At 44.9% G+C, this 22892-nt stretch overlaps 1 protein-coding gene across 2 annotated transcripts in view; it reads left to right on the top strand.

The window, feature by feature from the left end:
* The window catches only part of BFSP2 (beaded filament structural protein 2), a 72693-nt gene that overhangs the window by 43015 nt on the left and 6786 nt on the right, over positions 1-22892 (top strand). For both annotated transcript variants that reach the window (XM_043474388.1, XM_043474389.1), the window contains exons 2-4: positions 5627-5709; positions 10594-10750; positions 11713-11874. In XM_043474388.1, coding sequence (XP_043330323.1) covers positions 5627-5709; positions 10594-10750; positions 11713-11874 — 402 coding nt within the window. The remainder of the gene's footprint in view (positions 1-5626; positions 5710-10593; positions 10751-11712; positions 11875-22892) is intronic.

Here is a 22892-nt window from a genome sequence, read left to right as displayed (position 1 = left end):
AATATGCATCTTAACTATCTAAGGCCAGTATCCAAAGCACAGAAGGCTTCCTGTTTTCCTCCATCCTGGGTTCTCAGGGTGCACCAAGGGGGTAGGGGGCAGCTGCAGTGGCTGATGGCTTGGTCCTTGTAGAACTATTAATAGAATGGCAGGCAACATTCTTTGTTTACTGGAATGGCAAGCAATGTTCCCTGTCCACACATCACTATAGACACAATAGAAACAAATAACCTCAAAAGCAGAGATGACAGTCAAACATAGTAAAACAATTTGGAACTGATGAGTATTCATTACTTTTGTATTCTGAGTCTTTATTACTTTTGTTTTTAATATAATTATGTAATTGTAGGGCTTCCCTGGTGGCTCAGATGGTAAAGAATCTGCCTGCAACGCAGGAGACCTGGATTCAGCCGCTGGGTGGGGAAGGTCCCCTAGAGGAAAGCCTGGCAATCCACTCCAGTATTCTTGCCTGGAGAATCCCCATGGCAGAAAAGCCTGGGGGGCTACAGTCCATGGGGTTGCAAAGAGTTGGACACGACTGAGTGACTAAGCACAACACAGCACTTGTAAAAGTTCACATAATTAAAATTTTCGTGATGGCTATGTTTAACAACCGGCTCACAAAACTCCTGAAATAGTTAACAGTCAGCCCTGGCGAGCCAGTCCAAGCCAGCACCAGCAAAAGGAGCCAGCAAAAGGCGGGGGGCGGTGGGGCGGGGCGCACACTTGTGGATGGGCAGCAAGTCCGACTTCCCCTCCTCTTCCTTTTCTGTCCTCAGCCCCAGAGAAGATGGTTTTCCCAGATATAGAGACAAAGATGGTCCCTGTTCCACTGCAGGCTCCATGCTTACTTTTGGCCTCGGCCACAATCCCAGTCCTCAGCCTGTGCTAAACCTCAGCTGAGTCCCCGCCCTGGACCGGCCTCCCGGCCCTTTCCTGGCTGCGGGCGCTGAGCCACCAATGACACCCAGAGGCCGTGGCCTCTGCGGGTCTGACGGACCACAGAGGAAGGCTCGCCGTGGCTCAGGCCTGGCTGGAGGTCTATTTTAGGATCCCGGCTGTGGACATGGGGTAGCACCGCCAGCCAACTGTGCTTTGGCAAGTGGGGACCTATAATTAGCCTCTGCCTGAGGCTGGAATAAACCCCTTGTTGATACTAAACAACAGTGAAAGCAGGAAGGCCCCCAGCTTCCCGGAGCCCAGCGCTGCCCAGCCTCCTCGGACAGAACCACTTCATCTGCTGGGCAGCGTCCAAACAGTCCCAGGCCGCCTCGGGTCCTCATCCGGGGTGAGGAGGAGAAGCAAGGGCAGTGTCCCAGCCTTGCCTCCTATCAGCCGGCACCTCTTACCGACTCCTGCGCCGGGGCTCCTGGCAGCCTCCTACTTAGAGTCTGCAGTCCATCAGGCGGACGTCACTGATTCCCACAAGCCGCGCCCCAGCCGTAACGCAGCACATGTAAGAACTAGTGTGTTTATTCTGGACAACCAGACATGGGCGACTGCATCCCCAGGCATCTTTCTGCTTTTCCAGATTTGTGTGCCTCTGAGCATGGTACACACATACCGCCACTCATGCCCCAGGGTTGAGTTTTGTTTTTAACTTTTTCTGTCCAACCCCTCTTCCCCACTTTTAAAAGCAGACACAAAATGAAGCTGTACCCAAGAGAACAGTTTAAACCTGGAGCTCCCTCAGTGGCACGCCCGACCTTAGTCTTTATACATGTATATATACTTATCTATTTATGGCTGCACTGGGTCTTCCTTGCTGCCCAAGGGCTTCAGTAGTTGCACACGGGCCCTAGAGCTTGTGGGCTTCAGTAGTTGTGGTGCACAGGCCCAGTTTCCCCGCAGCACGTGGGATCTTCCCAGACCAGGGATCGAACCAGTGTCCCTTGCATTGGCAGGTGGATTCTTAACCACTGGAACACCAGGGAAGTCCTGCATAAATCATTGCTTTATTCCTTTTCTTAAAGGTGGTCTTCCAAATGGTACAAGCTGCAGGCCTGTCCTGCCCACATCAGCCCCACATGGCCACATAGTTTAGAGCACTTCTGAAGCCATCTTCTCTGTATCAGGGTTTTTGAGCCCACAATCTGGACACCTTCTATGCCTCGAGGTCCCATACCAGGGTGGAATATTTGCCAGGGGTACAATTGTGATAAGATGAGCAGAGTGAGTGCCCTGAGCTTCAAATTCATCATCTGCAAGATGGCATCACTGAGCATCCAGAGACAAGGAAAGGGACTCCTGATATGGGGGTGGCAGTGTGTGAAGAGGATGAAGAGAGGGCTGGGTCAGAGCTGCCAGAGATAGTCCTCAGAGGCCTCACTTAGCCAGAGCCCTTGAATGAACTATATTCAACAACATAACTATGTCTTCTTATTGTCTGTATTCTTGATGCTCAGACAGCTGGGGCCTCCTTGACAGGCAGAGACTGCGCTTTCACGGGGCTAGCAAATCCTAGAGATAGTAACTACTTACCTGGGAGAATGCCTTCGAGATGCAAATCAGCCCCTTCTGAGTCAGTACCCCAACCTGACTCCTGTTGCTGGCTCTCACCTTCCAGGAGGCAATATTCCTCTGCTCCGACCACCCAGGGCTAGGTGCCAGAAAACTGGGGACCACCACTGTAGCATAGAGACCACTGAAATTATTTAAACCAGCCAGTCCCACCTGCTTACCTTGCCATGCCCATTTCTTCCCATGAAAACCACGATAAAACCTTTACCCATGCTTTCCCCTCACCCCTTCCTGACTAACCCTGGTGCTTCTCCAGATGTTGATGGAATGGGCACCACAAGCCAGAGCTTGGGGACACAGCAATGAACAAGGGGCTGACCTGAGGAGGGCTACTTCAGCACGGTGAGATGAGACTTTGCTGGGGAAACAGGACACACAGGGTGGACCAAGTCCCAGCTCCAGGTGGAAAGAATGGTGCTCTTCTGATCCAGTAGGGTCATCCTGTGTGGTTTGTCCACGTCATTGATTTTCCCAACAGCAACCTCATCTTCTCACTGCTCCAGCCCTACTCTGACACACACAGGGGAGAAGGAAACTGGTGTCTGTCTCCTTCTCCCCATTCTTTCTCATTTCACTCCAGTCTCTGACCTCTGGTGCTGGAAGTCCTCCACCAAGTGAGCAAAGAACTTGCAACTCACTAACTGTTCAGAGCAAAGGACTGATAAGAGCCTAAAACAGTCATTTGCATCATTTTAGTTTTTCAATTTTACATATTTTTATTAAAGATAACTTGTGCTGTGCTTAGTCGCTCAGCCGTGTCCAACTCTTTGTGACCTCGTGGACAGTATCCCTCCAGGCTCCTCTCTCCTGGGATTCTCCAGGCAAGAATACTGGAGTGGGTTGCCATGCCCTCCTCCAGGGGGTCTTCCCAACCCAGGGACTGAACCCAGATCTCCCACATTTCAGGCAGACTCTTTACCATCTGAGCCTCCAGGGAAGCTGAAAACTTAACTTACATATAGTAAAATACACAAATCTGTAAGGTACAGCTTAACAAATTTTTACCTATTATGTGTGTTAATCACTCAGTCATGTCTGACTCTTTATGACTCCATGAACTAGAGTCCACCAGGCTCCTCTGTCCTTGGAATTCTCTAGTCAAGAATACTGGAGTGGGTAGCCATTCCCTTCTCCAGAGTATCTTCCCAACCCAGGGATCAAACTCAGGTCTCCTGCATTGCAGGCAGGTTCTTTACCATCTGAGCCACCAGGGAAGCCCCTTTACTTATTATATATCGGTGTAATCATCAGATCCAGATATGGAACATCTGGGTTTTTTTTAATTTAATTTATTTATCTACTTTTGACTACATTGGGTCTTTGTTGCTTTGCACAGGCTTTCTCTAGTGGGGGCTACTGTTCATTGCAGTGCAAGGGCTTCTCATTGTAGTGGCTTCTCTTGTTGTGGAGCACAGGCTCTAGGCACTCTGGCTTTGTTATTTGTAGCACATGGGCTCAGTAGTTGTGACATGTGGGCTCTAGAATGTGCAGGCTCAGTAGTTGTGGTCCACGGGCTTCGCTGTTCCCTAACATGTGGAGTCTTCCCAGATCATGGATCAGATTCATGTCCCCTGCATTGGCAGGTGGATTCTTTACCACTGGGCCATCAGAGAAGTCCCTGGAACATCTTCATCACTCCAGAAAGTTTTCTCAGGTTTGCTTCCATTTTTAAAAAATGTTATTATTTATTTTTATTTTTGGCTGTGCTGGGTCTTCATTGCTGTGTGAGCTTTTCTCTAGTTGTGGCAAGCAAGGGCTTCTCTGTTGCAGTGTACAGGCTTCTCATTGTGAAGGTTCTCTTGTTTCAGAGCATGGGGCTCTAGGGCACACAGGTTTCGGTAGTTGCAGTTCCCCGGCTCTAGATCATGGGCTCAGTAATTGTGGCACACGGGCTTAGTTGCTTAGGGCATGTGGGATCTTCCTGAATTAGGAATCAAACCTGTGTCTGCTGCATTGGCAGGCAGATTCTTTACCACTGAGTCACCAAGAGAGCCTCTTGCCTCCTTCTTTTAAAATACCAGTTAGTTTATCCCCCAGCCCAAACTGAAGATTATACAAAAGTCAATATGTAAAAAAATATGTTTTTTAAAAGAAGTTTCTCAGGTTAAAAAGAGGACCGTCCCCCTAATTCCCACCTGTGGGGATCTTGAGAGGTATTGTGGTCCAAGTTTGAAAAACCATTCTTCTCCATGAAACCTCTGAACTGTATACAATGTTTATGTTCATATGTATGTTTTCAGAGTGGACAGAATTCTAGAGCTGTCCATCATATGCTGCTGCTGCTGCTAATTCACTTCAGTCGTGTCCGACTCTGTGCGACCCCATAGACAGCAGCCTACCAGGCTCCTCCGTCCTTGGAATTCTCCAGGCAAGAACGCTGGAGTGGGTTGCCATTTCCTTCTCCAATGCATGAAAGTGAAAAGTGAAAGTGAAGTCGCTCATTTGTGTCCGACTCTTCACAACCCCATGGATTGCAGCCTACCAGGCTCCTCCGTCCATGGGAGTTTCCAGGCAAGAGTACTGGAGTGGGTTGCTATTGCCTTCTCCATGTCCATCATATATTTAAATATAAATAGTTAAGTTTAAATAAAATTGAATGCTCCCCTTCTGCAGTTGCCTTTACCACATTTTGAGTGTTCCATAGCCACGTGGGGCCACTTGTTGGCCCACGCAGTGTAGAACAGTTCCAACATCACAGAAAATTCTGTTGGACAGCACTGGTCTAGAGAGTTCATCAGCTTCTCAAGGCGTCCATGACCAGAAAATGTTAAGAGACACTAGGTTGAGCCAGTGAAACTTTGTTTAAGGAGCCAGAAATTTCTCTGGAGAGCCAAAAGCTCATCGTTGTGAAAGAGGCTATGGACAAGTCTGCCTTAACTAATCTTTTTGCTCCAAAATCCAACCCTACAAGCCCTTAAAATAGATTCAGATTTTAGACTTTAGTGTTTATCTCCTCCTCTCTTAAAGAGCGACACTTGAATTCTAAAAATACTTGCCATGAGAAAAGTGCTCTCAGTGCCCCAAAGCCTCTGTGCCCAGCATGAGGCCCAGTGGGAAGTGGGAAGACGTGGCAGTGACCTTGTCCTTCGGTGTGTGGTCGTTCTAGGTGGGCGAGGCGGTCCTGGAAAATGCACGGCTCATGCTCCAGACAGAGAATATCCAGGCGGGCGCGGACGACTTTAAGGAGAGGTAACACTCTGCAGCAGAGGGGACTGTCCTTCCACACCCAGGACTCCTGGGCCACTTGGGTAATGTGTCTGCAGCACACACCTCAGTGTCACAGAAGGCTGGGTGGGATAACAGCGGTCCTGGGAGAATCCAGAACCAAGACCACCCCGCTCAAGCGCTCCTTGTCGACACAAATAGGTCTAAGGCCTCAGAGATTTCACGAGTGTCACTTGGTTTACAGCAGGGGTGTCAAAACTCATTGAATATTAGAATCACCTGAGAGGCTGATAGAACACACAGATGGCTGTGCCCACACTCAGAATTTCTGATTCAGTAGGTGGTACCTAAAATTCACATTTCTAACAAGGTCCCAATGATGCTGATACTCTGGTCCTGGAAACACTCTTTGAGAACTACTGGTTTGGATCTATGCTTCTCAATTCCAGCTGCAATGAGAATTATCTGGGCACTTGAAAGTGCCAGTACAAAAGCCCCACAGGCTAATTAAAACAGAGTCCCAGGGATGGGGCCAGGCCTCTGTATCTTTAAAATTCCCCAGGCTTTCTTGATGTCCATCCAGCCTTGAGAACCACCTCTTTGGAGTCTAATACAGTATTTCCAGAAATGTGGCTGATTAAGATCATTTTAAGTGGTATGAAGATTAACATTTTATTTTTAATGGTCATTGATGTTTATGTTACCTTCTATTTATGGCCCATGAAACTGTCTTTCCACTATAGTGCTACCATTTATAGTATCAATTTAAAATTTATTTAATATAAAGAGCTTTTAAAGTTTGTTGATTTAAGGTTTGCTCTTTAAGTAGATGAACTTGAGGAACAATAAAAAGTAAATAATGATAAAGGAGATAAACATTTAGGGCAAAATCATGGAGGAGAATGAGTTTTGCAAAACACTGGCCTAATGGAGAAGCAAAATGAAGATGCCCTTTCATGGATGAGCATAGTGATTTTGAGAATATTTTGTGGGAAAGGTATCCTGGGAGGTGAGCAAATGGGTGAGTCATGGGATTGTTATTCCATAAAATGGCAAAGATGAAGAAGAAAGGCATATAGTTGGGAGTCTGTAGGGAAGACCATGATCCCACAGTCATTCTTATCTTAGGAATAAGAAGGGTGTTGTGATGAAACTCCAATACTTTGGCCACTTGATGCGAAGAACTGACTCCTTGGAAAAGACCCTGATGCTGGGAAAGATTGAAGGCAGAAGGAGAAGGGGACAACAGAGGATCAGATGGCTGGATGGCATCACCAACTTGATGGACATGAGTTTGAGCAAGCTCCAGGTGTTGGTGATGGACAGGGAAGCCTGGCATGCTGCAGTCCATGGGGTCGAAAAGAGTTGGACACTGAGGGGCTGAACTGAACTATGATGAAAAGGGAAATCCCCACCATCTCCTCAGATCCCTAGTCTTTTCCTTTCTCTGACACCAAGCTCCTCTACCTGCTAAAAGGCCTCCATTAGTGGCCACTCTGGAGTCAAAGAGACTCTCAATCAGCCAGGGTTGCCATTTACTCAGCACTGGTAGCCAATGTTACAGGCACACAAAGAAGTGGATCCATCATCCAGTCACGATGACTCAGTGTACAATTAAGGACAAACACCAGTAAATAGCAAACCATTCACACTAAATTTAATGTGGAATTTAATTAAGTGTGATAAAGCAGGATCTGACCGAAATGTCTTTCATTCATTTATTCCTTTTGGCATTAATTCATTCATTCACACATTTATACCTACCTTTGTCCTGCCACTCAACAGAATAGAATGTAAACTCACTGAAAGCAGCGGTTTGATCTATTTTGTGCCCCATTGTATCACCAACTCCTAAAACAGAGGACATGAAATAGATGCTCAACAAACATTTGTTGAATGAATGAGTTCAACATGTCTTTGAATGTCCGCTTATCCCAGGCCCTTTGCCAAGTGCTGGGAGTGAAGTGAATCAGGCATGGTTCCTGACCTCAGTGAGCCCATAGTTTAATGTCAAAGACAGAGGAATGAGCAGACAGTGGTCTCGCTGAGCCTATATGCCATCACTGAGATGAGCCCAAATGAGGGAAGGTTGGCAAAAGAGGTGATACCTGATTTGGATCCTGAACTCGTGTAGAAGTTGACCAGGAAAATAAAGGACACATGATTTTCCAGGCAGAATGAGCAGCATGTGCCAAATTGGGAGGACATGAGAAGACACGGTGTGTTAGCGGAATTCCAAGCAGCTTGGGAGACTGGGATATGTAGAGCAAATGATCCTGGAGGACCACATCAGCCATTCCAAAGGGCTCAGACATTATCTGAGACCAGAGGAGACCCTCAGAAGGGGTCTGAGCGGTGGCCCATCATGACCAGACTTGAGCTTTAAAGGAAGCTTTGTAGTAGTAGAGAGAAGAGGCAGGCAAATGAGTAGGAAACAGTGGGAGTGAAGGGTCTGGATTGGGACAGTGGTTGGAAAGTCAGTTTATCAGATTATTGAGGAGCCAGAGGATGTGACAAGCCATCTGAGCAGAGAGATAACTCACTGTGGTTAAGTACAGTCACTCTGCAGGCAATGCTGTGAGTCTGGGAAGACTCGAGAAGGCAGGTGTAGTTCAGGGCTGGCCTGGGATGGTAGTAGTGGGCAGACTTGAGTGATGGGTTGAAGAACTAACTGGCTGGATTTGAAAATTGTCTACTTAGCCTGAAGAGAGAAAGTTAAAGGTAAATTCCAGGCTTTGACCTTGAGTAATTTAGAACACTGGTGATTCTTTGAATGAAATGGAAAATTGGGGAGGGAAAGCTTGTCTAAAATTCAGGCATTGATAATGAGTTTGCTTTTGAGGAAGCTGAGTTGAGCTGATGGTGGAGCAGTCAAGCAGAAGTGATGAGATGCCATAGACACCGTCATGTCAGGGAGGCCTGCAGCTCAAGGCAAGATGGGTCTGGGTGCCATGAGCACCCAGGGGTTCTAACTGAAGCACCACTCAAATTAGGGTGGTAAAAAAGGCTACAAGTTTAACACCAGCCTTGGGGGATGTCACAGAGATATTTCAAATCCTCAGAGGACTTCCAAAAAAATGGTCTGTAGGGGACCAAAACCTCCAGTAATGCTGAATGGATCATGTGCTGGAAGGGACCAGGCTCCCTGGACAGGTGAGCAAAACAGGATTGATGAGGCACATGAGGGGTTCTTCCAACTTGGGTCAAAAGGGACCATTCCCCATTATATGAGTGGCTTTCCATTTCAGCTGGAGGGACAGTATTTGTCTCCAAAGGGACTAAATGTTAATAAGAATACAGTCCTTCAAAAAACAATACATTTGGGTAGAAAATGTAATCCCATATATAGAACACAGACAGATGCTTCAGAAACTATCCTTGAGTGTGGATTCAAAGATACAGGTCCAGCTCTGAAGGAAGTCTCTGGTGGTATGTCACAGGGCTCTGTCCTCAGACTTCTCATTTACTACTTTTAACTGCAAGGTACTTGAAAGCAGATGTGACAAAATGACCAACGATCCAAAGCCAGTAGGGGTGGTGAAGAGTAGGCTGACAGAATCATGATTCTAGTCACAATATATTGGAATAATAGACCAATGAAATTGTAAGAGGATTGGCATGAACTCCTATTTTGTGATTCAAATACTAGGTGCACTTAGAGAAGACAGGAAAACTGGGTTTCAAGCAGCTCTTATGAAAAATGTTCAGGGGTTCTCCTTGTTTAGTCAGCAGCAAATACAGCTGGTCAAACTGAAACAAACAAACACAAACAAAAACTCACAATGCAAATCTTAGTGTGTGTGATGAATAAAATTAAAGGGTTTAAACAAAGGAGCAGACAGTCCCACAGGACTCTGAACTGATCAGAGTGTGTTAGTGTGTTAGTCACTGTGTGTTAGTCACTCAGTACTGTCTGACTCTTTGTGACCCCATGGACTGTAGCCCACCGGGCTCCTCTATCCATGAAATTCTCCAGGCAAGAATACTGGAGTGAGTAGCCATGCCCTCCTCCAGGGGATCTTCCTGCAGGCAGGTTCTTTTCCATCTGAGCTGCCAGGCAAGCCCCGTGTTATTGCATAGTTTGCATATAAATCCAGGTCTCCAGTTTCTGTAGAAGACAAAGGCACGCCCCTTCTGATGCTGCAGTGTTGGGGAGGGGATGGGCAGCAGGGCCCCTGTTGCTGAAGCATGTGTGTTCCTAGGCGCATCAATCCCCACTTCTCACTTTGGCCCGGACCTCGCCCTCATCACTCATCTGTATACCCTCTTGGCCCTTGAAGGCATCTGGGTTTGCAGCCACAGTCCTGAAATTTTACATGGGCTCTTTGGAGAGAGGAACACACTCTTCATTTTGAGATTATTAACACATAGCTTGGTAATCAGCAGATTCTCAGTAATGTTTGTTAAAGTATCCTCGGTTAAAAGGATGACAAATTAGAACAATGATGACAGTACTGGTCTCCTTACCTGGAAATGGTCTCTTGGAGAAGCTTTCCCTAGAACTCCTTGCTTCCAGTGCTCCATGAGGCTCATACTTTGTTAGCCCAGGTGCCCTGTTTTCAGCAGTTGTCTGCAATCATTTTTATTTTAATAAATCAATATGTAACAATTGCATTAACAGTGCCCTCAAACCCACTGAGGAGAAGGAAATGATGACCCACTCCAGTACTCTTGCCTGGAAAATCCTGTGGACGGAGGAGCGTGGTAGGCTACAGTCCATGGGGTTGCAAAGAACCAGACATGACTGAATGACTTCATTTTCTTTTCTTCCTTTCAAACCCACTGAAACACTGACTTTTAATATTCATTTCCTGACTATCCCATAATTAGCCTGTTGGTCACATTTACAATCTGATTGTTTTTCCTTGGGGTTATCCACTCCTGCTGATTAGATTCTTTTACCTACAGGTATGAAAATGAGCAGCCATTTAGAAAGGCAGCAGAAGAGGAAATTAACTCTCTGTATAAAGTCATTGATGAAGCAAATTCGTCAAAAATGGATCTGGAGAGTCAAATAGAAAGCCTGAAAGAAGAACTCGGCTTTCTGTCCAGGAGCTATGAAGAGGTAGGTGGGGACTGGGCTGTCTACAGATCCAGAAGCCCTCACCTGTCTGGCTGAGCTTCACAACGCAAGTGACAACAGCCTTTCTGTGTCACTTGCCCTGGGCTATGGGTAAAATACCAATAAAATATTTCAGATTCTTATAGTGGGTGAAGTTATTGTGAGTCTCAAACTCAAATTGCTTCAGGGACCAGGCAGGTACATAAATGGGGAGGGAGCAGGTCCAGGCAGCGGTGAATGATGGAATGTGTGTTGAATTAAAGGGAGCATCTCCCAAGGTTTCTAGCTAGGACCTTTTTTCAACACTGGACAGAACAAACGAAATAACTCTGAGAGTAGATCCAGGCTGTAGCTTAGTCACACTTTATAATAAAATTAGGTCAGATCAGAGTGACAAGACCAAAGGGGCCCACCAAAGGTGATGTGGTCCAGTGTCCTGCAGAACTGCACTGATTCTAAACTACATCACACCTGTCACTGATCTAAGATCTAAAATGCTTGCAGTTGAAAAAGTGAAAACCCACTTAACCATGTTCACATTGGGAAGTTACTTCTTTTGTCCAACCTTAAGCTAACCACTTCCTCCTGTTCTTAGTTCCATGTTTGTTACCCTTTTTAAAAGGTACCCCTTTTTAAAAATTTCACAGTTATCTTTAACTTTCTTTCCGCCTACTCTGACTTTATGAAGTTCATAAGTTTCATCTTGCTTTTGTTGCTTACTCTGTGTTGTGATTTATTTTGAGTTTTGCTTTGGGTGGGTCTGGGATTGTGAAGACCAACCTAAGAAACGCATCCTAGGGAAAAGAGAATATGGTGCCCAAGCTGCCTGTCTCTGTGGAGCCCCACAGTTGGCAGCAGCAGACTGAGAAGCCAAGTATCGCTCATGGAGCTGGGCTTTGGCTGCTAGAACTTCATATCTTTCCTTCTCCTCTTGAACTCACTGAGGTGTGTGTTGTCATTTTCAGGATGTGAAAATGCTGTACAAACAGCTGGCAGGGTCTGAGCTAGAACAACTGAATGTTCCCATTGGCACTGGGCTGGATGACATCCTTGAGACGATCAGAATTCACTGGGAAAGAGATGTTGAAAAGAACCGGGTGCAGGCGGGAGCCTTGCTCCAAGCTAAGGTGAGAGACAAGACCAGCACCCTCACTCTGCCCTGTGCAGAAGGAGGCCGAGCAAAGGTGAATAGTAGCCAACATGTGAAAGAAGAAAAGCAACCATTTCAATCTCATTAGACAGATAAAAACATGCAGTTTACAGCAATAGTTTTTTGCTCACCTGTCTAAATGCAGAAAATGTTTAAAATGTTAATACTCAATGTTGGCAAGCATGTGGGTGCTCTACTGAGTTATTGAGAAGCACAAACCAGTCTGACATCTTTGAGGAAGGGATTTGATGGTATGTATTGAGAGTCTTAAAATGCCCCTACCTACCAATTGAATAATCTAGACCCCATCCTAAAGATATAATTGAAAATATAGATAAAGTTTACATCCATATATACCCACTGAAGCTTTGTTATTACAAGGGTGAAAAAATTGGGAGGAAAAACAGATAAACATTTAACAACAGGAGAAAGAGTAAGCCACAACCTGAGGATGCAATAGAATATCAGGCAATTATTAGAAATTAGATTTATGAAGCATTGACAGCAGTATGGGGACTGCTCAGGCAATAAGGTAAAATGGGAGTAATAAAGAGAGTACAGAATGCTATGTACCAGGGGTCAGCAAACTCGCTCTGTATAGAACAAGATAGTAAATACTGAGGCTTCTGGGCCAGAGGTCCTCTGTTGCAATACTCAGCTCTGCCACTGTGGCGTGAAAACTGCTGTGGACAGAAAGTACCAGTGAGCATGGCTGTGTTCCAATAAAACTTTATTTTCAGAAACAAGAGGTGAGTGGGCTCTATTTGGCCTCTGGACTGTAATCGCTGACCCCTGCTATACCCAGTAGGTAAACCATTCAAACAAAGATGCTAAGCCTCAAGAAAAAGTCAGAAGGAAGTTTAGTTTATTGTACTTCAATTATACCTTTATAATTATATAATTTAGGGCTTCCTTGGTAGCTCAACTGGTAAAGAATCCGCAATGCAGGAGACCCTGGTTCAATTCCTGGGTTGGGAAGATCCCCTGGAGAAAGGATAGGCTACCCACTCCAATATTCTTGGGCTTCCCTGGTGGCTCAGATGCTAGAGAATCCTCCTGCAATGTGGGACACCTGAGTTCAATCCCTGGCTTGGGAAGATCCCATGGAGGAGGGCATGACAACCCACTCCAGTATTCCTTCCTGGAGAATCCCCATGGACAGAGTAGCCTGGTGGGTTACAGTCCATGGGGTTGCAAAGAGTTGGACATGACTGAGCGACTTAAGCACAATTATACCTTAATTAAGCTAAAGGTATTAGTATAAGCAGTGGTTGTCTTTAAGTGAGGGACCCATTTCATGTTGTAGTGTTTTGTTTTTTTTCTTGTTTTTGAGTATTTCTCAAACTTTTCTTAAATAGTATGATTTATATTCGTGGAGGGAAAGCATCTTTTATTAGACCTCAGAAATAAGAAAGGAATTAACCAGAAAATATAAAGCACAGGGTTTGTTCTTCCCTCCTCCATCTCCCACCAATTCATGACTCTGGAATTCTGAGGCAGAGGATGAAAGAGCAGAAGAGGAAGGGAAGCAGAAAGGAAGTGAGAAAAATAAGATAGAATTTGAAAGAAGGCAAGAGGGTTGCTCTGAGATCTTGGTGACCATTGAGTGGGTCTCAATGCTGACTGCACAGCAAAATTATTTCAGAGCACTTTCAAAAATACCCAGACCCAAGACCAATTAAATCAGAAGGAGGAGAGGGACTTCCTGGCTTTTAAGTTCACTGATGATTCTAATACATAGCCAAGGTTGGGGACCATGGGTTGATCAAATCTACCAAAAGGAAATGAGGAAGGCCTTTTCTGTTCTTTCTTTTCTCAGCCCTCCTCAACCTCTGCCCCCACATATCAACAGGAAACTTCCCCACAGGGTCTTCACAAATGTGGACCTCCCCAAAGTTCTCCAGTCCAGAAAGTGTCTTCCACTCCCCAATTGTCTACCTTCTACCCCTTTCCAACACCTCTTCTTTCAACTCCCTGGGCCAGGTCACTACAAACAATTTCCACAGCAAATAGTGCCTAGTAACTCCATTGAAATACAGCCTCCACAACCGTGAGAGGTGAAACAACACAGAAAGGGAAACCAAAACATAGATTTGGTTTGGGTCTGTTGTTTCTTAGGGGACTCGTGAATATTTACAATGAATGACCCTACAGACCACCTGTCCCATTCCCTCATTTTAGAGGTGAGGAAATTAAGACCCAGAGAGGGCAGTTGATGTCCTGAGGTCACACAGCTGGTTGTAACACCACTGTTTAGCTCTCCTGACTCTGGGTCCAGGGACCCTTTCTCTGCACTGGGCTGTTACTTCTCTTTGGCCCTGTTCCCAAAGCTAAATCATACTGACCCAGCAGTTTGCAAACTTGCTTTTGTCCCAACACCCCCGGGGTCCTTGCCACACCATAGTGATTATCTCTCTGGGAAAGGGTGGAGGGGCACTGTAATTAACTGAAATAAATTGTGCATCGCATGAAAAATAAAAAATTTTTTCGCTATTATTCATCCCCTACCCTCTTGAGAATCATCATCAGCCCAACAGTCGTTCAAACACTAATTCTAAACAGATCCATTAGAGTTTTTTTTTTTTTTTAATAGAGTAATCTGAAAGCTACATCTCAGAGAATACAGACAGTATTTGTTTCAGTTTGGCCAATGCTTCCAGTGGGCCTCTCGCAGAGAGGTGGAGCCAGAAAATATTTGCAGAATGAGTGAATTCTTCTAATCATCCATAGCAATCAGAACTGACAGCCAAAAGTCCTCCAATAAATAGTTTTGTCAGTTGCCATCATGCCCTCAGGGGCTGACTTTTGTCCAGCCTGAACATCTCTTGTCGGTTTCTTGGCGGCAAAGCGTAAATGTGAAATAGCTTAGCACACACTTCTTTCAAAACTTTTGCAGAGAGAATACAGACATGTATTTAATTACCTCTCAGTCTGGAGAGGCTAAAAATTAATTGACATGATTAATTTGTCTTCATTTACATTCCCCCAGAAACTGATCCTGAGACAAATGTAGAAGTGTAGGTAGTTTCTTTGGAAGTTGCAGGAAGCAGAGAAGTGAACCAACGAAGAACACACTATCCAGCCAGCTCCCACTGTGAGAGACTGGAGCGTCCCCATGGTGGGTCAGGGGGACAGTAAAGAATATAATAGAGACAAGGAAGCTGGGGTAGTGATACCCTCTCCTGTCAGTCATCTGACATCTGCTAGCAGAGTGACCTTTCAGAGTCTTCAGAGAGAGCTCCCAGGTGCGGAATCTGGCAGTGGGAAGGAAGCTGGGGAGAACTAACGTGTCACCTAAGGAGTCAAGGTGGATGCTATCAGCATCTGCTACCACTTTCCTGCCAACTCTTAATCAGTAAAAGCTTGTAAAGAAGTTCCTGATGGGTTCTCTCTAGTCATGGTGTTATAGATGTTGGGAACCTCAGTGGCCCAGTTGTTTTTTTTTTGTTTTTTTTTTCCTTTATTTACTTTTAATTGAAGGATAATTACAATATTGTGTTGGTTTCTGCCATACATCAACATGGATCAGCCAAAGGTATACATATGTCCCCTCCCTCTTGAGCTCCCCTCCCACTCCCCACCCCATCCAGCCCCTCAAGGTTATCACAGAGCCCCAGTTTCAAGTCGAGTCATACAGCACATTCCCACTGGCTATCTATTTTACATAAGTTAGTTGCATCTCTGTCCCTTGTTCACTGCAGCTGGGTGATGTGCACAATAATCAAAGGCTTGCTTAATGTTGGGGGGGGGCGGGCGGTGCTCTGATGAATCCCTCGGGGGCAGGTACTCCACAATAAATAGATCACTCCCATGCCTTCTGCCCTGACAGTAGGCCACATTTGCCTCAGATCAGTTTAAGGCATTTGTGGTCAGAAACTCTATCTGCTCTGTAACCATCGTGCCTCAAATAGTCAGGATGACAGAGTGTGGAGACGGTTAAGAATGAAGAGAGGTGAACAGATGGAGATGAATTGTGAGGTTTCTGGTTGTTGCTAACTTAGATCTGGAGGAGACACTGAGATTGACTGGAATGATGTGCTGTGGTGAAAATGTCCGTGGGCAGGTGGGCGGAGGGGCTGGTCTGTAACCTGTGCAGCAGACCAATGAGGCAGCTCAGTCGAGTGTGGGTATTGAGCACCTGAAGTGTGCCTGACACGACTGAGAACCTGAACTCTTGATTTATTTTTTATTACTTACATAAATCACTATGTGTGGGCTAGTGGCTACCATACTGGACAGCATGGATCTAGATCTACCCATGAGCAGCTAGAAGCTTTGGATAACATGTCACCATGTCATCGGTATTCACAAACACTAGCTTGCCCTGTGAGGGTAGATATTTTATACAGGCTGCTGTGTCTGTGCCTTTTCTTTGCTTGCTTTTACCTGGAAGAGTCAATATTTTCTAGGGTATATGAACTTGGATTAAATGCATTTCTGGCACTCAACTGTCACCTGCTCTAGGCTGCAAGATGGGAAATTAGAAGCTCCATGTGGTCCTGCCATGATAGTCAACAGGGGGAGTTCCTTTGGGAGAGCAGACTCCGAGAGTATCTGTAATCTTGGGGTCTCTGTGTGCTGATGAGTTGGCTATAATCTCAATGGCTCTTCCGTGAAATAAGTCCTCACAGCAAGCACTGAAGAGGAGTCATGTCGTTTCTAAACTTCATAAAAACACCACAGAGTTAGCTTTGAAAAGAGCCCCAGCTTACTTTTATTTCTTACTTTATTTATTCATTTTAATATCTAATACCCTCACTTGGTTCAAAATTCAAAATATACAAAATAATAAACAGTGAGAAGTGTCACTTCACCCATGTCCCAGGCACCCAGTCTTTGTTGTTGGGTCAATAAATGTTATCCTTTTCCTATGTGCCCTTTCAGAGACATTTTATGCATATACAAGAAAATATGTACATATTTTATCTCTTTCTACACAAATAGTATTATTTGGAACATACTGCTTCTTAGCTGCACAATATTGTACCACAGAGGGCAACAAAGCTAAATATGGCCCACAAGCAATATCTGACCTGCTGCCTATCTCTCCACAAATAAAGTATTATTGGAATGTAGCCATGCTCATCATTTACATATTGTCTACAGCTGTATTTGCATTATACCAGCAGAGTTGAGTAGTTGCAGCAGAGACCATATGGTCTGCCAAGCCTAAAACATTTACTTTCTGGCCCTTTACAGAAACATTGCCAACCTTTGTTCCAGCTAATGTGTATCCCAGGGTTTATTTAACCTGCACCCTGTTGATGAATGGTGGCTTCCAATCTTTCCTATAATATTATAAATGATTAGTCACTAACTTTGTATGTCCCTCCTTTCCCAATATAAAAATGTATCTGTTGGATAAATTTATAGACATGGAATTGCTGGAGCAAAAATTATGTGCAATCAGTAATTTTGATAAACATTGCCAAATTACCTTCCATAAAGGTTATAACAATTCTCGTTAGAAATGTTTGAGAATATATATTCCCTGCATCCTCATCAAGACTGAGTTCTCACACTGTGATCTCTTTGTGATCTTTGCCAATATTATAGGTAAAAATGGTTTTTCAGTATATGTTTATTTTGCCTTTGTCATATTATGAGGAAGGTGGAGCATCATGGCTGAATTTCATCCATAGTTGCTTTTGTGTATTCTATCAGATCATATCTTTTGCCCATTTTTATTAGGTCTTGGACTCTATTACTGGTTTGTAGTGGCTATTTGTATGTTAGAGAAATAATTAATTCTCTTTCCATGATATAAGTTGCAAATATCTTCCTAGCTTGTCACCTGTCTTTTTTTTTTTTTTTCTAGCCACATTGCATGGCTTGCAGGATCCTAGTTTCCTGACCAGGGAATAAACCAAGCCTTGGCCGTGGAAGCACAGAGTCCTAACCACTGGACCACCAGGGACCTCCCTGTCACTAGTCTTTTTACTTTTTTTTTTAATTTATTTTTATTAGTTGGAGGCTAATTACAATATTGAAGTGGGTTTTGTCATACATTGACATGAATCAGCCATGGAGTTACATGTATTCCCCATCCCGATCCCTCCTCCCACCTCCCTCTCCACCCAATTCCTCTGGGTCTTTTTACTTTCTTTATGGTGGTTCCAGCTAGCTTTCAAAAGCTGTCGTTAGCCTGTAAGGAAGTGTTAGTATAGGAGCCAGGGGCCAGAATTTGGTTCCTGCAGCTGTGTGCTGTGGTGGTGTGACCCAGCTGGTGCATCTGGGGGCAGGTGTGGAGAGTCAAGAGTAGGAAAGATGAAGAGACTGTCTCACCCTTCTCTTTACCTGACTACCCAGCATAATCACAGGTGTTGTCAAGGGCGCGCCCAGGTCCTCACCTCCTATATTGTGTTTTCAACCCCATGACTGGTCAACACTCAGTTGACTATCAGGGGATCACTCACTATTACAACCTTGTCCTCACACCTTCTACCAAGAAATCTTCACTCACTCACTCATTCAGACGCTGCTGTCAAGCACAAACCAGGCGCTAGGCCCCGAGCTTGGTGCTGTGGACACAAAGTCCCTGGCTTCAATTCTTGGCTGTTCCTGGCACCTGATTCTGCTGATCTCAAAGCTGTCTTGGATATTTCTTAACAGTAGCTCTTTCCCAAGAAAAGCATAGAGATCTTACTTCTAAACCAAGAGATCTGCAAAGACAAGACAGCACAAATCCCTGAGACATTAAGGTCGGGGGGCTTGTATTCAACATTTGGTCTCCTGGCAGGGACAGAGCGGAGGTGAGCCTTCTTAAGAATGGGGTGATCTCCATGAACCAGAGCAAAAGTGCTGTCATTCCAACTTTTTCAATAATTACTTTAGGAAGAAAAATTTATTTTTCTTCTCAGAATACTCCTCCTTCCTGAGCCTCTTCTTCCTTTCATCAGCGGGCGCGCTTGCCCGCTACCAAGAAGGCAGGGGTCTGCCAGACCACGTGCCCCCATGGGTTTCCTTTGGCAGCTTCAACTGAGGCTGCACATTTCTCCTGTACCCTAAAGAGAGAACCTTCAGCAGCCAAACAGCTCTCACGTAAATTCAAGGAGATATTTGGCTCAGCCAAGCCAGGCCAGCTCTTCTGCCAGTGTTGATGTTTCACTGAGGGAGACGAGAATTTCTTTTTAATTCCCACTAAGGAGAACCCACGTCCTCCTGGGTGGCATCCAGCCTTCTCCCTAGTAAATCCTACATCTGGCTGGGGTAGCTGCCTGGCAAAAGCTTTCCTCAGCTAAATAGCATTTATATGACACTTGTGACGATGAAGTGCCTTATAATCATAATAATGACAGCTAGTCCTCCTAATGAAAAGGAGATTTAATTCCATTCCTGGTAGATCTTCCTCTTACTGTAGTCCCAAACCTGTGCCTGGGACACATTGTTGACCTTAAATAAAGGTCGCTGGGTATGTTCTAGGGGTAAAAACCAGTTTAGGTGCCTGAGGTGGAAGTTGAGGAGTGAGTAAGATGTTGTCCTTGCACACAAGGTGCTATCCTCAAGTGTGAGGTTGGCTGGGGAGCAGCTCTGAGGCAGTGGACAGAAAGACCACTCTTCCACAAGACAGAGTGAGCCGAGCCAGGAAAGCAGGAGCTTACTAATGGTTTACCAAGTGCCAAACCGTGTCCAGAGCACTTGACAGGCCTGTTCTTATTTCATCTTCCTAACCCGAGATAGCTACTGTGATTTCATCCATTATATAGAGAAGGAAACCGAGGCACAGAGAGGTTAGATAAATTACCCAAGATCACAAAGTTAGGACATGGCAGAGCTAGGATTCAAACCATGTGTTCTAACTATAGAATCAACATTCTTTACTGTTAGGCTGACCCAGACAGATCACATGGAGTGGGTGGGGAGCTGGGGAGCAGGGAGACCTTGATTCATCCTCTTTTTTAAGGATGAGCACAAGTGACATCATGTGTGAGGTTGGGAGGGCTTTGTCTTGAGGAACCAAAAGGTTACGCCAGGCTTCTGTCAGGATCTTTCCAGACCACAATTCTGTGCCTTTCCTGTGGATGTGAAAATGAAAGTGTCTGTTGCTCAGTCATGTCCGACTCTTTGAGAGCCCCATGGAGTGTAGCCCACCAGGCATAAGATTCTTCTGTGGAGCAAGATCAGAAACCCCTGCTTCTCCAAGGAACCCATTGCTTTCCCTTCCTCCATGAAAGTGACCATAATGAGGTTGAGCAAGGACGTGGGCAGAGTGATGCTCTCATAAAGCTGTTCCCCAGCTGCAAAACCCAGAGAGCTTGTGACACTCCGGAGCCCACGCAGCAACTGCTCAGGAAAGGCAGACTGCACACGTCCACCCTCGGGCGCTCGGCCTGGACCCGTGTTCAGCGCTCGGCCTGGACCCGCGCCGCTGCTCTCCATACTCTGCCCCCTCTTAGACTCTCACTCTCCCCTCACACCAGACAATCACCACTTCCAAGTCGCCTTTCCCAGTGCCCGGGGTTTTTGGAGGAACTGCAGCCCTAATCAGCAAAGTGGGTGGGGTGTGGAGATGGCTCTTTTCCCCTCCAATGGGATGGCTCTTTACCATCCAGTTCTTCATGCTGACTTCCTTGACAGCCTGCTGCTCTTTTTCTCTCACATCCATCCTTCATGTGCAACACCATGCCAATTTGTAAAAATTAATTTGAATTTTTTTTTTATCACATTTCTAAATGCCACTATGCTCTCCTGCCCCAGAAACATTGCTGGAGTGCAAACATGAGTAGCCCAGCTCCTGCACAATGGAGCCAAGGTTTCAAGCTGGTTTGCAAGCCTAGGGACCAACATATTTGAATCTCAGCACACATCCCAGCAATGGCCCTGAACCACAGATCAAGGTCCCCCCTTCCCATGCTCAGTGGCTAGAAACACACACCAGCTGTTTGGTGTGTGAGGAGAAATCTGGAGGTGTTGGGTCAACATAAATCTAAAAGCCATTGGAGAAGAACATGTTATACTTTTAGGTGAGTTAAAACAATTGACTGTCCCCATATGAAGGGCCGGAGAAGGCAATGGCAGCCCACTCCAGTACTCTTGCCTGGAAAATCCCATGGACGGAGGAGCCTGGTAGGCTGCAGTCCATGGGGTTGCAAAGAGTCGGACACAGCTGCAGTGACTTAGCAGTAGCAGTATATGAAGGGCAAGTATCATTTGTGGCAAGCTGGTTTAAGAAGGTCGTCATTATTGTTCAGTCGCCAAGTTGTGTCCAACTCTTTGTGACCCCCGTGGAGTGCAGCACAGCAGGCTTCCCTGTCCTTCACTATTTCCTGGAGTTTGCTCAAACACATGTCCTTTGAGTCAGTGATGCCATCCAACCATCTCATTCTCTGTCACCCCCTTCTCCTCTTGAGAATGTTGGAGATGTGATATAAAACAATATTTAAACCCATAGGGATCAAATTAGTTTATTTTTCTTTCCACCTTAATTTAAAAAATGGTGCAAGAAAGTTTCCATTTAGTGCTGGGATGTCACTAACACTTCTCTTATATTTATTAATTCCACCTTTCAACAAAGAGAAAGCCAGCTTTGAAATTCAGCAGCTTGGCAAGCAGCATTTGTTAAAATGTAATACAGTGGCTTGTTTTCATTTTATTGGTTTTTCAGTTATCTTTTATCTTTGGCAAGTAATACAGTTTTATAAGTTTCCGTAACAACCTAGAACTTTGCTTCCATGGACCAGGCGTCACATGGAAGTTTTAAATGCACATTCCTGGGCCCCACTCAGGATCTCCTGACCCAGAATCTGCATTTTCACAGGGTGTCCCAGATGATGCAGCCACACGTTAATATTTGAGAACTTAACCACAGATCACATTTTTAAAGACACTTAGTTACAAAGAAAAAGTGAATTGACTCAAATAAAAACAATTTGAATAAGTATTCATATATGTGACAAACCATGCTAGTTGTCTAAGAATACTTGGGAAACATTTGGGTACAGCATTTTGCTAATAAAACCGAGACATGGGGATTAATCTCTCCAGAGACCAGTGTGTACCACTGAACCACAGACTACATTAACTGAGTGGAGGAGAGGGACAGTTCATTCCTTGGCCAGCAGCTTTACCCCAGACCTGCCCACCAAGGAAATGAAATGTGTCTCCATGGGACTGGACTTCCCCTCGTGCCCAGATCTAACTCATGCTGTGCTGGTGACATTTCCCAACTACTCTCTGCAGGGAAATGTAAACACATATATTTATGTGCCAGTCAAACTCATATTACTACTTAGAGGTAACATAAAAGTTTCTGTTGATATTTTCTTTATGTTATTTTAGAAATGACAAATTTTAGGATAAAATACTTTGTTTTTCCATTAGAAACTATAGCTTCAGTGTGACTTGCTATTTCTTACAAAATCTGCCAGCCATTTTAATAATTCTCTCATCAACTGTAGTGTCACAAAATCAGAAAAGTGCTTGATTATTAATATCAAATTAAACAAAAAGTCACTCACATCATATGAATGAGGACAACTCTGCTATGAATTTTGGTTGATATTTCCATTGACTTTATGAGTTCATTAATCAGTGCTATGACTGACTTCTTTGTGAATCACATAGTAATTTTCAAATACTGGAAGAATAGCCCCTCTAATTTTTGTGACATTATCAATGCAATAGCTATAGACATGACCCACTTTTAAGTTTAATCTGCATTATTAACACTTTCTGCATCCCTTTCTTAAGTCTGCACAATCAACAAAACAATAATTCAATCCCTGATTTGTAGTGTTTGCCAGTTTCCATGGTGTAAGTACTCTCACCATGGCTGATTTCAAACTACTGTATAGCTCAGTCATGTCTGACTCTTTGTGACCCCATGGACTGTAGCCCACAAGGCTCCTCTGTACATGGAATTTTCCGGTCAAGTATACTGAACTGAATTGCCATTTCCTCCTCCAGAGAAGCTTCCCAATCTAGGGATCAAACCCGAATCTCTTGTGTCTCCTGCATTGGCAGGTAGATCCTTTCCCACTGAGCCACCTGGGAAGC

The sequence above is a fragment of the Cervus canadensis genome, chromosome 7 (assembly GCF_019320065.1).
Source record: "Cervus canadensis isolate Bull #8, Minnesota chromosome 7, ASM1932006v1, whole genome shotgun sequence".
NCBI lineage: Eukaryota > Metazoa > Chordata > Mammalia > Artiodactyla > Cervidae > Cervus > Cervus canadensis.
This window is presented reverse-complemented; position numbering and strand designations above follow the sequence as displayed.